The 14,764-nt window shown below is 49.0% G+C and overlaps 1 protein-coding gene across 1 annotated transcript in view; it reads left to right on the top strand.

Moving 5' to 3' along the window:
- LOC147707493 (CD109 antigen-like) overlaps positions 1–14,764 on the top strand; it is an 899,009-nt gene that overhangs the window by 763,525 nt on the left and 120,720 nt on the right. The window contains exon 27 of the mRNA XM_086926509.1: positions 13,687–13,877. Within this exon, the coding sequence (XP_086782635.1) occupies positions 13,687–13,877 (191 nt within the window). The remainder of the gene's footprint in view (positions 1–13,686; positions 13,878–14,764) is intronic.

Genomic DNA, 14,764 nt, shown 5'->3' with positions numbered 1-14,764 from the left:
CGGCTGAAATGCCAGAAACCGGTCACCGGAAGCTTGTCTCCTTTCTGGTGAAGAATTGGCTTGGTAGTTTGGTCTGCCCTGTTCCCATGACGCACTGGGCCAGGGTCAGATTAATTTGCATATAGCCAGGTTCTGAGCTGGGATGGTGTAGTGAGCTAAATAACGGTGATGGATCAAGCCCTGATCTTTGGACTGGGTAAGAGTAGTCTGCCTAATTCAGACACTCTGTTCATCACCACCCCTTTTTCTGAATCGTTTTTGGCCACTATAGGTGTGGCAGGGTATACTCAGACATGAGTCCCTTGCTCACTGCACCATCAGGATTCAAGCAAGCCGGGCCGGCGACGGCTGAAATGCCAGAAACCGGTCCCCGGAAGCTTGTCTCCTTTCTGGTGAAGAATTGGCTTGGTAGTTTGGTCTGCCCCGTTCCCATGATGCACTGGGCCAGGGACAGATTAATTTGCATATAGCCAGGTTCTGAGCTGGGATGGTGTAGTGAGCTAAATAACGGTGATGGATCAAGCCCTGATCTTTGGACTGGCTAAGAGTGGTCTGCTTAATTCAGACACTCTGTTCATCATCACCCCCTTTTCTGAATTGTTTTTGGCCACTATAGGTGTGGCAGGGTTTACTCAGACATGAGTCCCTTGCTCACTGCACCATCAGGATTCAAGCAAGCCGGGCCGACGATGGCTGAAATGCCAGAAACCGGTCCCCGGAAGCTTGTCTCCTTTCTGGTGAAGAATTGGCTTTGTAGTTTGGTCTGCCCTGTTCCCATGATGCACTGGGCCAGGGACAGATTAATTTGCATATAGCCAGGTTCTGAGCTGGGATGGTGTAGTGAGCTAAATAACGGTGATGGATCAAGCCCTGATCTTTGGACTGGGTAAGAGTGGTCTGCTTAATTCAGACACTCTGTTCATCACCACCCCCTTTTCTGAATCGTTTTTGGCCACTATAGGTGTGGCAGGGTATACTCAGACATGAGTCCCTTGCTCACTGCACCATCAGGATTCAAGCAAGCCGGGCCAACGACGGCTGAAATGCCAGAAACCGGTCCCCGGAAGCTTGTCTCCTTTCTGGTGAAGAATTGACTTGGTAGTTTGGACTGCCCTGTTCCCATGATGCACTGGGCCAGGGACAGATTAATTTGCATATAGCCAGGTTCTGAGCTGGGATGGTGCAGTGAGATAAATAACGGTATTGGATCAAGCCCTGATCTTTGGGCTGGGTAAGAGTGGTCTGCTTAATTCAGACACTCTGTTCATCACCACCCCCTTTTCTGAATCTGTTCCCATGATGCACTGGGCCAGGGACAGATTAATTTGCATATAGCCAGGTTCTGAGCTGGGATGGTGTAGTGAGCTAAATAACGGTGATGGATCAAGCCCTGATCTTTGGACTGGCTAAGAGTGGTCTGCTTAATTCAGACACTCTGTTCATCATCACCCCCTTTTCTGAATTGTTTTTGGCCACTATAGGTGTGGCAGGGTTTACTCAGACATGAGTCCCTTGCTCACTGCACCATCAGGATTCAAGCAAGCCGGGCCGACGATGGCTGAAATGCCAGAAACCGGTCCCCGGAAGCTTGTCTCCTTTCTGGTGAAGAATTGGCTTGGTAGTTTGGTCTGTCCTGTTCCCATGATGCACTGGGCCAGGGACAGATTAATTTGCATATAGCCAGGTTCTGAGCTGGGATGGAGTAGTGAGCTAAATAACGGTGATGGATCAAGCCCTGAACTTTGGACTGGGTAAGAGTGGTCTGCTTAATTCAGACACTCTGTTCATCACCACCCCCTTTTCTGAATCGTTTTTGGCCACTATAGGTGTGGCAGGGTATACTCAGACATGAGTCCCTTGCTCACTGCACCATCAGGATTCAAGCAAGCCGGGCCGACGACGGCTGAAATGCCAGAAACCGGTCACCGGAAGCTTGTCTCCTTTCTGGTGAAGAATTGGCTTGGTAGTTTGGTCTGCCCTGTTCCCATGACGCACTGGGCCAGGGTCAGATTAATTTGCATATAGCCAGGTTCTGAGCTGGGATGGTGTAGTGAGCTAAATAACGGTGATGGATCAAGCCCTGATCTTTGGACTGGGTAAGAGTGGTCTGCCTAATTCAGACACTCTGTTCATCACCACCCCTTTTTCTGAATCGTTTTTGGCCACTATAGGTGTGGCAGGGTATACTCAGACATGAGTCCCTTGCTCACTGCACCATCAGGATTCAAGCAAGCCGGGCCGGCGACGGCTGAAATGCCAGAAACCGGTGCCCGGAAGCTTGTCTCCTTTCTGGTGAAGAATTGGCTTGGTAGTTTGGTCTGCCCCGTTCCCATGATGCACTGGGCCAGGGACAGATTAATTTGCATATAGCCAGGTTCTGAGCTGGGATGGTGTAGTGAGCTAAATAACGGTGATGGATCAAGCCCTGATCTTTGGACTGGCTAAGAGTGGTCTGCTTAATTCAGACACTCTGTTCATCATCACCCCCTTTTCTGAATTGTTTTTGGCCACTATAGGTGTGGCAGGGTTTACTCAGACATGAGTCCCTTGCTCACTGCACCATCAGGATTCAAGCAAGCCGGGCCGACGATGGCTGAAATGCCAGAAACCAGTCCCCGGAAGCTTGTCTCCTTTCTGGTGAAGAATTGACTTGGTAGTTTGGACTGCCCTGTTCCCATGATGCACTGGGCCAGGGACAGACTGATTTGCATATAGCCAGGTTCTGAACTGGGATGGTGCAGTGAGATAAATGACGGTGATGGATCAAGCGCTGATCTTTGGACTGGGTAAGAGTGGTCTGCTTAATTCAGACACTCTGTTCATCACCACCCCCTTTTCTGAATCTGTTCCCATGATGCACTGGGCCAGGGACAGATTAATTTGCATATAGCCAGGTTCTGAGCTGGGATGGTGCAGTGAGATAAATAATGGTGTTGGATCAAGCCCTGATCTTTGGGCTGGGTAAGAGTGGTCTGCTTAATTCAGACACTCTGTTCATCACCACCCCCTTTTCTGAATCTGTTCCCATGATGCACTGGGCCAGGGACAGATTAATTTGCATATAGCCAGGTTCTGAGCTGGGATGGTGTAGTGAGCTAAATAACGGTAATGGATCAAGCCCTGATCTTTGGACTGGGTAAGAGTGGTCTGCTTAATTCAGACACTCTGTTCATCACCACCCCTTTTCTGAATCGTTTTTGGCCACTATAGGTGTGGCAGGGTATACTCAGACATGAGTCCCTTGCTCACTGCACCATCAGGATTCAAGCAAGCCGGGCCGACGACGGCTGAAATGCCAGAAACTGGTCCCCGGAAGCTTGTCTCCTTTCTGGTGAAGAATTGGCTTGGTAGTTTGGTCTGCCCTGTTCCCATGATGCACTGGGCCAGGGACAGATTAATTTGCATATAGCCAGGTTCTGAGCTGGGATAGTGTAGTTAGCTAAATAACGGTGATGGATCAAGCCCTGATCTTTGGACTGGGGAAGAGTGGTCTGCTTAATTCAGACACTCTGTTCATCACCACCCCCTTTTCTGAATCGTTTTTGGCCACTATAGGTGTGGCAGGGTATACTCAGACACGAGTCCCTTGCTCACTGCACCATCAGGATTCAAGCAAGCCGGGCCGACGACGGCTGAAATGCCAGAAACCGGTCCCCGGAAGCTTGTCTCCTTTCTGGTGAAGAATTGGCTTGGTAGTTTGGTCTGCCCTGTTCCCATGATGCACTGGGCCAGGGACAGATTAATTTGCATATAGGCATGTTCTGAGCTGGGATGGTGTAGTGAGCTAAATAACGGTGATGGATCAAGCCCTGATCTTTGGACTGGGTAAGAGTGGTCTGCTTAATTCAGACACTCTGTTCATCACCACCCCCTTTTCTGAATCGTTTTTGGCCACTATAGGTGTGGCAGGGTATACTCAGACATGAGTCCCTTGCTCACTGCACCATCAGGATTCAAGCAAGCCGGGCCGACGACGGCTGAAATGCCAGAAACCGGTCACCGGAAGCTTGTCTCCTTTCTGGTGAAGAATTGGCTTTGTAGTTTGGTCTGCCCTGTTCCCATGATGCACTGGGCCAGGGACAGATTAATTTGCATATAGCCAGGTTCTGAGCTGGGATGGTGTAGTGAGCTAAATAAAGGTGATGGATCAAGCCCTGATCTTTGGACTGGGTAAGAGTGGTCTGCTTAATTCAGACACTCTGTTCATCACCACCCCTTTTCTGAATCGTTTTTGGCCACTATAGGTGTGGCAGGGTATACTCAGACATGAGTCCCTTGCTCACTGCACCATCAGGATTCAAGCAAGCCGGGCCGACGACGGCTGAAATGCAAGAAATCGGTCACCGGAAGCTTGTCTCCTTTCTGGTGAAGAATTGGCTTGGTAGTTTGGTCTGCCCTGTTCCCATGATGCACTGGGCCAGGGACAGATTAATTTGCATATAGCCAGGTTCTGAGCTGGGATGGTGTAGTGAGCTAAATAACGGTGATGGATCAAGCCCTGATCTTTGGACTGGGTAAGAGTGGTCTGCTTAATTCAGACATTCTGTTCATCACCACCCCCTTTTCTGAATCGTTTTTGGCCACTATAGTGTGGCAGGGTATACTCAGACATGAGTCCCTTGCTCACTGCACCATCAGGATTCAAGCAAGCCGGGCCGACGACGGCTGAAATGCCAGAAACCGGTCCCCGGAAGCTTGTCTCCCTTCTGGTGAAGAATTGACTTGGTAGTTTGGTCTGCCCTGTTCCCATGATGCACTGGGCCAGGGACAGACTGATTTGCATATAGCCAGGTTCTGAACTGGGATGGTGCAGTGAGATAAATAACGGTGATGGATCAAGCGCTGGTCTTTGGACTGGGTAAGAGTGGTCTGCTTAATTCAGACACTCTGTTCATCACCACCCCCTTTTCTGAGTCTGTTCCCATGATGCACTGGGCCAGGGACAGATTAATTTGCATATAGCCAGGTTCTGAGCTGGGATGGTGCAGTGAGATAAATAACGGTGTTGGATCAAGCCCTGATCTTTGGGCTGGGTAAGAGTGGTCTGCTTAATTCAGACACTCTGTTCATCACCACCCCCTTTTCTGAATCTGTTCCCATGATGCACTGGGCCAGGGACAGATTAATTTGCATATAGCCAGGTTCTGAGCTGGGATGGTGTAGTGAGCTAAATAATGGTGATGGATCAAGCCATGATCTTTGGACTGGGTAAGAGTGGTCTGCTTAATTCAGACACTCTGTTCATCACCACCCCCTTTTCTGAATCGTTTTTGGCCACTATAGGTGTGGCAGGGTATACTCAGACACGAGTCCCTTGCTCACTGCACCATCAGGATTCAAGCAAGCCGGGCCGACGACGGCTGAAATTCCAGAAACCGGTCCCCGGAAGCTTGTCTCCTTTCTGGTGAAGAATTGGCTTGGTAGTTTAGTCTGCCCTGTTCCCATGATGCACTGGGCCAGGGACAGATTAATTTGCATATAGCCAGGTTCTGAGCTGGGATGGTGTCGTTAGCTAAATAACGGTGATGGATCAAGCCCTGATCTTTGGACTGGGTAAGAGTGGTCTGCTTAATTCAGACACTCTGTTCATCACCACCCCCTTTTCTGAATCTGTTCCCATGATGCACTGGGCCAGGGACAGATTAATTTGCATATAGCCAGGTTCTGAGCTGGGATGGTGTAGTGAGCTAAATAACGGTAATGGATCAAGCCCTGATCTTTGGACTGGGTAAGAGTGGTCTGCTTAATTCAGACACTCTGTTCATCACCACCCCTTTTCTGAATCGTTTTTGGCCACTATAGGTGTGGCAGGGTATACTCAGACATGAGTCCCTTGCTCACTGCACCATCAGGATTCAAGCAAGCCGGGCCGACGACGGCTGAAATGCCAGAAACTGGTCCCCGGAAGCTTGTCTCCTTTCTGGTGAAGAATTGGCTTGGTAGTTTGGTCTGCCCTGTTCCCATGATGCACTGGGCCAGGGACAGATTAATTTGCATATAGCCAGGTTCTGAGCTGGGATAGTGTAGTTAGCTAAATAACGGTGATGGATCAAGCCCTGATCTTTGGACTGGGGAAGAGTGGTCTGCTTAATTCAGACACTCTGTTCATCACCACCCCCTTTTCTGAATCGTTTTTGGCCACTATAGGTGTGGCAGGGTATACTCAGACACGAGTCCCTTGCTCACTGCACCATCAGGATTCAAGCAAGCCGGGCCGACGACGGCTGAAATGCCAGAAACCGGTCCCCGGAAGCTTGTCTCCTTTCTGGTGAAGAATTGGCTTGGTAGTTTGGTCTGCCCTGTTCCCATGATGCACTGGGCCAGGGACAGATTAATTTGCATATAGGCATGTTCTGAGCTGGGATGGTGTAGTGAGCTAAATAACGGTGATGGATCAAGCCCTGATCTTTGGACTGGGTAAGAGTGGTCTGCTTAATTCAGACACTCTGTTCATCACCACCCCCTTTTCTGAATCGTTTTTGGCCACTATAGGTGTGGCAGGGTATACTCAGACATGAGTCCCTTGCTCACTGCACCATCAGGATTCAAGCAAGCCGGGCCGACGACGGCTGAAATGCCAGAAACCGGTCACCGGAAGCTTGTCTCCTTTCTGGTGAAGAATTGGCTTTGTAGTTTGGTCTGCCCTGTTCCCATGATGCACTGGGCCAGGGACAGATTAATTTGCATATAGCCAGGTTCTGAGCTGGGATGGTGTAGTGAGCTAAATAAAGGTGATGGATCAAGCCCTGATCTTTGGACTGGGTAAGAGTGGTCTGCTTAATTCAGACACTCTGTTCATCACCACCCCTTTTCTGAATCGTTTTTGGCCACTATAGGTGTGGCAGGGTATACTCAGACATGAGTCCCTTGCTCACTGCACCATCAGGATTCAAGCAAGCCGGGCCGACGACGGCTGAAATGCCAGAAACTGGTCCCCGGAAGCTTGTCTCCTTTCTGGTGAAGAATTGGCTTGGTAGTTTGGTCTGCCCTCTTCCCATGATGCATTGGGCCAGGGACAGATTAATTTGCATATAGCCAGGTTCTGAGCTGGGATGGTGTAGTTAGCTAAATAACGGTGATGGATCAAGCCCTGATCTTTGGACTGGGTAAGAGTGGTCTGCTTAATTCAGACACTTTGTTCATCACCACCCCCTTTTCTGAATCATTTTTGGCCACTATAGGTGTGGCAGGGTATACTCAGACATTAGTCCCTTGCTCACTGCACCATCAGGATTCAAGCAAGCCGGGCCGACGACGGCTGAAATGCAAGAAATCGGTCACCGGAAGCTTGTCTCCTTTCTGGTGAAGAATTGGCTTGGTAGTTTGGTCTGCCCTGTTCCCATGATGCACTGGGCCAGGGACAGATTAATTTGCATATAGCCAGGTTCTGAGCTGGGATGGTGTAGTGAGCTAAATAACGGTGATGGATCAAGCCCTGATCTTTGGACTGGGTAAGAGTGGTCTGCTTAATTCAGACATTCTGTTCATCACCACCCCCTTTTCTGAATCGTTTTTGGCCACTATAGTGTGGCAGGGTATACTCAGACATGAGTCCCTTGCTCACTGCACCATCAGGATTCAAGCAAGCCGGGCCGACGACGGCTGAAATGCCAGAAACCGGTCCCCGGAAGCTTGTCTCCCTTCTGGTGAAGAATTGACTTGGTAGTTTGGTCTGCCCTGTTCCCATGATGCACTGGGCCAGGGACAGACTGATTTGCATATAGCCAGGTTCTGAACTGGGATGGTGCAGTGAGATAAATAACGGTGATGGATCAAGCGCTGATCTTTGGACTGGGTAAGAGTGGTCTGCTTAATTCAGACACTCTGTTCATCACCACCCCCTTTTCTGAGTCTGTTCCCATGATGCACTGGGCCAGGGACAGATTAATTTGCATATAGCCAGGTTCTGAGCTGGGATGGTGCAGTGAGATAAATAACGGTGTTGGATCAAGCCCTGATCTTTGGGCTGGGTAAGAGTGGTCTGCTTAATTCAGACACTCTGTTCATCACCACCCCCTTTTCTGAATCTGTTCCCATGATGCACTGGGCCAGGGACAGATTAATTTGCATATAGCCAGGTTCTGAGCTGGGATGGTGTAGTGAGCTAAATAATGGTGATGGATCAAGCCATGATCTTTGGACTGGGTAAGAGTGGTCTGCTTAATTCAGACACTCTGTTCATCACCACCCCCTTTTCTGAATCGTTTTTGGCCACTATAGGTGTGGCAGGGTATACTCAGACACGAGTCCCTTGCTCACTGCACCATCAGGATTCAAGCAAGCCGGGCCGACGACGGCTGAAATTCCAGAAACCGGTCCCCGGAAGCTTGTCTCCTTTCTGGTGAAGAATTGGCTTGGTAGTTTAGTCTGCCCTGTTCCCATGATGCACTGGGCCAGGGACAGATTAATTTGCATATAGCCAGGTTCTGAGCTGGGATGGTGTCGTTAGCTAAATAACGGTGATGGATCAAGCCCTGATCTTTGGACTGGGTAAGAGTGGTCTGCTTAATTCAGACACTCTGTTCATCACCACCCCCTTTTCTGAATCGTTTTTGGCCACTATAGGTGTGGCAGGGTATACTCAGACACGAGTCCCTTGCTCACTGCACCATCAGGATTCAAGCAAGCCGGGCCGACGACGGCTGAAATTCCAGAAACCGGTCCCCGGAAGCTTGTCTCCTTTGCTGGTGAAGAATTGGCTTGGTAGTTTGGTCTGTCCTGTTCCCATGATGCACTGGGCCAGGGACAGATTAATTTGCATATAGCCAGGTTCTGAGCTTGATTGGTGTAGTTAGCTAAATAACGGTGATGGATCAAGCCCTGATCTTTGGACTGGGTAAGAGTGGTCTGCTTAATTCAGACACTCTGTTCATCACCACCCCCTTTTCTGAATCGTTTTTGGCCACTATAGGTGTGGCAGGGTACACTCAGACATGAGTCCCTTGCTCACTGCACCATCAGGATTCAAGCAAGCCGGGCCGACGACGGCTGAAATGCCAGAAACCGGTCACCGGAAGCTTGTCTCCTTTCTGGTGAAGAATTGGCTTGGTAGTTTGGTCTGCCCCGTTCCCATGATGCACTGGGCCAGGGACAGATTAATTTGCATATAGCCAGGTTCTGAGCTGGGATGTTGTAGTGAGCTAAATAACGGTGATGGATCAAGCCCTGATCTTTGGACTGGGTAAGAGTGGTCTGCTTAATTCAGACATTCTGTTCATCACCACCCCCTTTTCTGAATCGTTTTTGGCCACTATGGGTGTGGCAGGGTATACTCAGACTTGAGTCCCTTGCTCACTGCACCATCAGGATTCAAGCAAGCCGGGCTGACGGCTGAAATGCCAGAAACCGGTCCCCGGAAGCTTGTCTCCTTTCTGGTGAAGAATTGGCTTGGTAGTTTGGTCTGCCCTGTTCCCATGATGCACTGGGCCAGGGACAGATTAATTTGCATATAGCCAGGTTCTGAGCTGGGATGGTGTAGTGAGCTAAATAACGGTGATGGATCAAGCCCTGATCTTTGGACTGGGTAAGAGTGGTCTGCTTAATTCAGACACTCTGTTCATCACCACCCCTTTTCTGAATCGTTTTTGGCCACTATAGGTGTGGCAGGGTATACTCAGACATGTGTCCCTTGCTCACTGCACCATCAGGATTCAAGCAAGCCGGGCCGACGACGGCTGAAATTCCAGAAACCGGTCCCCGGAAGCTTGTCTCCTTTCTGGTGAAGAATTGGCTTGGTAGATTGGTCTGCCCTGTTCCCATGATGCACTGGGCCAGGGACAGATTAATTTGCATATAGCCAGGTTCTGAGCTGGGATGGTGTAGTGAGCTAAATAACGGTGATGGATCAAGCCCTGATCTTTGGACTGGGTAAGAGTGGTCTGCTTAATTCAGACACTCTGTTCATCACCACCCCCTTTTCTGAATCTGTTCCCATGATGCACTGGGCCAGGGACAGATTAATTTGCATATAGCCAGGTTCTGAGCTGGGATGGTGTAGTGAGCTAAATAACGGTGATGGATCAAGCCCTGATCTTTGGACTGGGTAAGAGTGGTCTGCTTAATTCAGACACTCTGTTCATCACCACCCCTTTTCTGAATCGTTTTTGGCCACTATAGGTGTGGCAGGGTATACTCAGACATGAGTCCCTTGCTCACTGCACCATCAGGATTCAAGCAAGCCGGGCCGACGACGGCTGAAATGCCAGAAACTGGTCCCCGGAAGCTTGTCTCCTTTCTGGTGAAGAATTGGCTTGGTAGTTTAGTCTGCCCTGTTCCCATGATGCACTGGGCCAGGGACAGATTAATTTGCATATAGCCAGGTTCTGAGCTGGGATGGTGTCGTTAGCTAAATAACGGTGATGGATCAAGCCCTGATCTTTGGACTGGGTAAGAGTGGTCTGCTTAATTCAGACACTCTGTTCATCACCACCCCCTTTTCTGAATCGTTTTTGGCCACTATAGGTGTGGCAGGGTATACTCAGACATGAGTCCCTTGCTCACTGCACCATCAGGATTCAAGCAAGCCGGGCCGACGACGGCTGAAATTCCAGAAACCGGTCCCCGGAAGCTTGTCTCCTTTCTGGTGAAGAATTGGCTTGGTAGTTTGGTCTGTCCTGTTCCCATGATGCACTGGGCCAGGGACAGATTAATTTGCATATAGCCAGGTTCTGAGCTTGGATGGTGTAGTTAGCTAAATAACGGTGATGGATCAAGCCCTGATCTTTGGACTGGGTAAGAGTGGTCTGCTTAATTCAGACACTCTGTTCATCACCACCCCCTTTTCTGAATCGTTTTTGGCCACTATAGGTGTGGCAGGGTATACTCAGACATGAGTCCCTTGCTCACTGCACCATCAGGATTCAAGCAAGCCGGGCCGACGACGGCTGAAATGCCAGAAACCGGTCACCGGAAGCTTGTCTCCTTTCTGGTGAAGAATTGGCTTGGTAGTTTGGTCTGCCCCGTTCCCATTATGCACTGGGCCAGGGACAGATTAATTTGCATATAGCCAGGTTCTGAGCTGGGATGTTGTAGTGAGCTAAATAACGGTGATGGATCATGCCCTGATCTTTGGACTGGGTAAGAGTGGTCTGCTTAATTCAGACACTCTGTTCATCACCACCCCCTTTTCTGAATCGTTTTTGGCCACTATAGGTGTGGCAGGGTATACTCAGACATGAGTCCCTTGCTCACTGCACCATCAGGATTCAAGCAAGCCGGGCCGACGACGGCTGAAATTCCAGAAACCGGTCCCCGGAAGCTTGTCTCCTTTCTGGTGAAGAATTGGCTTGGTAGTTTGGTCTGCCCTGTTCCCATGATGCACTGGGCCAGGGACAGATTAATTTGCATATAGCCAGGTTCTGAGCTGGGATGGTGTAGTGAGCTAAATAACGGTGATGGATCAAGCCCTGATCTTTGTACTGGGTAAGAGTGGTCTGCTTAATTCAGACACTCTGTTCATCACCACCCCTTTTCTGAATCGTTTTTGGCCACTATAGGTGTGGCAGGGTATACTCAGACATGAGTCCCTTGCTCACTGCACCATCAGGATTCAAGCAAGCCGGGCCGACGACGGCTGAAATGCCAGAAACCGGTCCCCGGAAGCTTGTCTCCTTTCTGGTGAAGAATTGGCTTGGTACTTTGGTCTGCCCTGTTCCCATGATGCACTGGGCCAGGAACAGATTAATTTGCATATCGCCAGGTTCTGAACTGGGACGGTGTAGTGAGCTAAATAACGGTGATGGATCAAGCCCTGATCTTTGGACTGGGTAAGAGTGGTCTGCTTAATTCAGACACTCTGTTCATCACCACCCCCTTTTCTGAATCGTTTTTGGCCACTATAGGTGTGGCAGGGTATACTCAGACATGAGTCCCTTGCTCACTGCACCATCAGGATTCAAGCAAGCCGGGCCGACGACGGCTGAAATGCCAGAAACCGGTCCCCGGAAGCTTGTCTCCTTTCTGGTGAAGAATTGGCTTGGTAGATTGGTCTGCCCTGTTCCCATGATGCACTGGGCCAGGGACAGATTAATTTGCATATAGCCAGGTTCTGAGCTGGGATGGTGTAGTGAGCTAAATAACGGTGATGGATCAAGCCCTGATCTTTGGACTGGGTAAGAGTGGTCTGCTTAATTCAGACACTCTGTTCATCACCACCCCCTTTTCTGAATTTGTTCCCATGATGCACTGGGCCAGGGACAGATTAATTTGCATATAGCCAGGTTCTGAGCTGGGATGGTGTAGTGCTCTAAATAACGGTGATGGATCAAGCCCTGATCTTTGGACTGGGTAAGAGTGGTCTGCTTAATTCAGACACTCTGTTCATCACCACCCCTTTTCTGAATCGTTTTTGGCCACTATAGGTGTGGCAGGGTATACTCAGACATGAGTCCCTTGCTCACTGTACCATCAGGATTCAAGCAAGCCGGGCCGACGACGGCTGAAATGCCAGAAACTGGTCCCCGGAAGCTTGTCTCCTTTCTGGTGAAGAATTTGCTTGGTAGTTTGGTCTGCCCTGTTCCCATGATGCACTGGGCCAGTGACAGATTAATTTGCATATAGCCAGGTTCTGAGCTGGGATGGTGTAGTTAGCTAAATAATGGTGATGGATCAAGCCCTGATCTTTGGACTGGGTAAGAGTGTTCTGCTTAATTCAGACACTCTGTTCATCACCACCCCCTTTTCTGAATCGTTTTTGGCCACTATAGGTGTGGCAGGGTATACTCAGACATGAGTCCCTTGCTCACTGCACCATCAGGATTCAAGCAAGCCTGGCCGACGACGGCTGAAATGCCAGAAACTGGTCACCAGAAGCTTGTCTCCTTTCTGGTGAAGAATTGGCTTGGTAGTTTGGTCTGCCCTGTTCCCATGATGCACTCGGCCAGGGACAGATTAATTTGCATATTGCCAGGTTCTGAGCTGGGATGGTGTAGTGAGCTAAATAACGGTGATGGATCAAGCCCTGATCTTTGGACTGGGTAAGAGTGGTCTGCTTAATTCAGACACTCTGTTCATCACCACCCCCTTTTCTGAATCAATTTCTCAAAGCAAGCATAACAGAAGAATGGTGGTGCAGTCACCTGAGGAGAAACAAGGAAACACTTGCTCCCGGGTGCTAAAAGGCATATAAAGCCTCAATGAGTATTGTAGGGACAACTCATCCAATAAATAATAATAATATTTAATGTTTCTGGAAAGTATAAACACGAATAAGGATGAACGCCTTTAAATCAGGAGCAGAGATCTGAGATAGAAAACAATGGCATCCAGTCATGAGCAATGGGCTGACCTGAAGCCGAATATAAACACAGGTGATGCGTTGGGAACAACAGGTCTATGGCGGACAGCTAAAGCCATCTGTAGTCAACACAAAGAAATATACAGTGATAAATGAAAAGCATATGTAACGTAGTATTCAGATTATTGTAATAATCCTGGATTGAAGATCAAATTTGTACGTTAGGTTCAAAGTACAGAAGAACTAATGCATTCATTTCTTATATTTACTCCATAACTGTTAATCTTTGTGGTAGCAGGCGTATACATCAACTTGTGCGTATCGTATAGTCAGGCTAGTTGAAAAAACTAGAACAACCACCACTTGTGCATGGGCAGCAGTGGCAGTAAGCTTTGTTATGTATAACCTTTGACAGAGCAAAGACGTTTCTAATTGGTGGTTTATATTTACAGGTGATTTGAGATTCTGGAGAACAGCATCCTCTAAACTGTCTGATGGGTGGCAGCCAAGTTCTATAGATATTGAAGTAGCGGCATATGTCTTGCTCTCCCACGCCCGACAGAAACGTGTTGGTGAGGGTTTGCCCATCATGAAATGGCTGAGTCAGCAAAGAAATCACCTTGGAGGGTTTTCATCTACTCAGGTCTGGTAATCGTTAAAAGAAAAGTTTATTGTACACTTTCATATGCACAAAAGTATACCCCAATATCTTGCATTCACTGGTGTGACGAGTTTGAACCAATCTTTATATATGCAAGTACTTTTAGGAAAAAAGTACAGGTGCTTACTAGCAGGTAGATGCTCAATGTCGTTTTTTTGCACATCACAGGACATCTCCCATGCAGACTGGTCCCTCGGATCGTCGTACTGCCTTACAATACAAAATCTATAGAAGAAGCTTCTCTTTTGGTCCAAGCAGCAAATTCTGGACTCGCTACCGATCAGGTTCTGCAGCATACTGACTGTTCCCAATATATCCAATCCTAATTGCCAATCCAACGCCCTGGAACATCATAAACCACCAGATAATAACTGCTAATGCCTACAGTCTTCAACCAAACCTGTCTCAAAATGGATTGATCACCCAGGACACTTATCCCTCTTCTAGCTTTCTTTTCTTTTCAGCATGGATCTCGGGTGGTGGACCGGGGCAGTGGGGGTAACGAGGTATAATTGTAAAAGAAAAGACAAATCCACTTACCTCCTCGCCTCTCTGACCCACGTTGTCTCTCTTCTGCCGAACAGGAAGCAGCCAGGCTACCCTGAGCCAATCACAACTCTGCAATGCAGCGCAGTGATTAACTCTCCAAACCCATCACAACGCTGCAATGCAGTGCCATGATTAATCTGAGCGCTGAAATCATCGCTCAGACAGGGACTGGAGTCTCGGTATGTTCTACATGCAAATACAGCCTGCAAAGAGAACATGCTAAAGTGCGCATGACTGTTTGGCCATCCCGAGAGGGCGGGTCAAAGCATCATGCGCACTTTAGTGTGCCCACCACTCCTCCCCTGCTCTGTCAGCAGAGC

The sequence above is a fragment of the Lissotriton vulgaris genome, chromosome 6 (genome assembly GCF_964263255.1).
Source record: "Lissotriton vulgaris chromosome 6, aLisVul1.2, whole genome shotgun sequence".
NCBI classification, from domain to species: domain Eukaryota; kingdom Metazoa; phylum Chordata; class Amphibia; order Caudata; family Salamandridae; genus Lissotriton; species Lissotriton vulgaris.
Note: the sequence above shows the minus strand (reverse complement) of the source record. Positions and strands in the feature narration are given on the sequence as shown.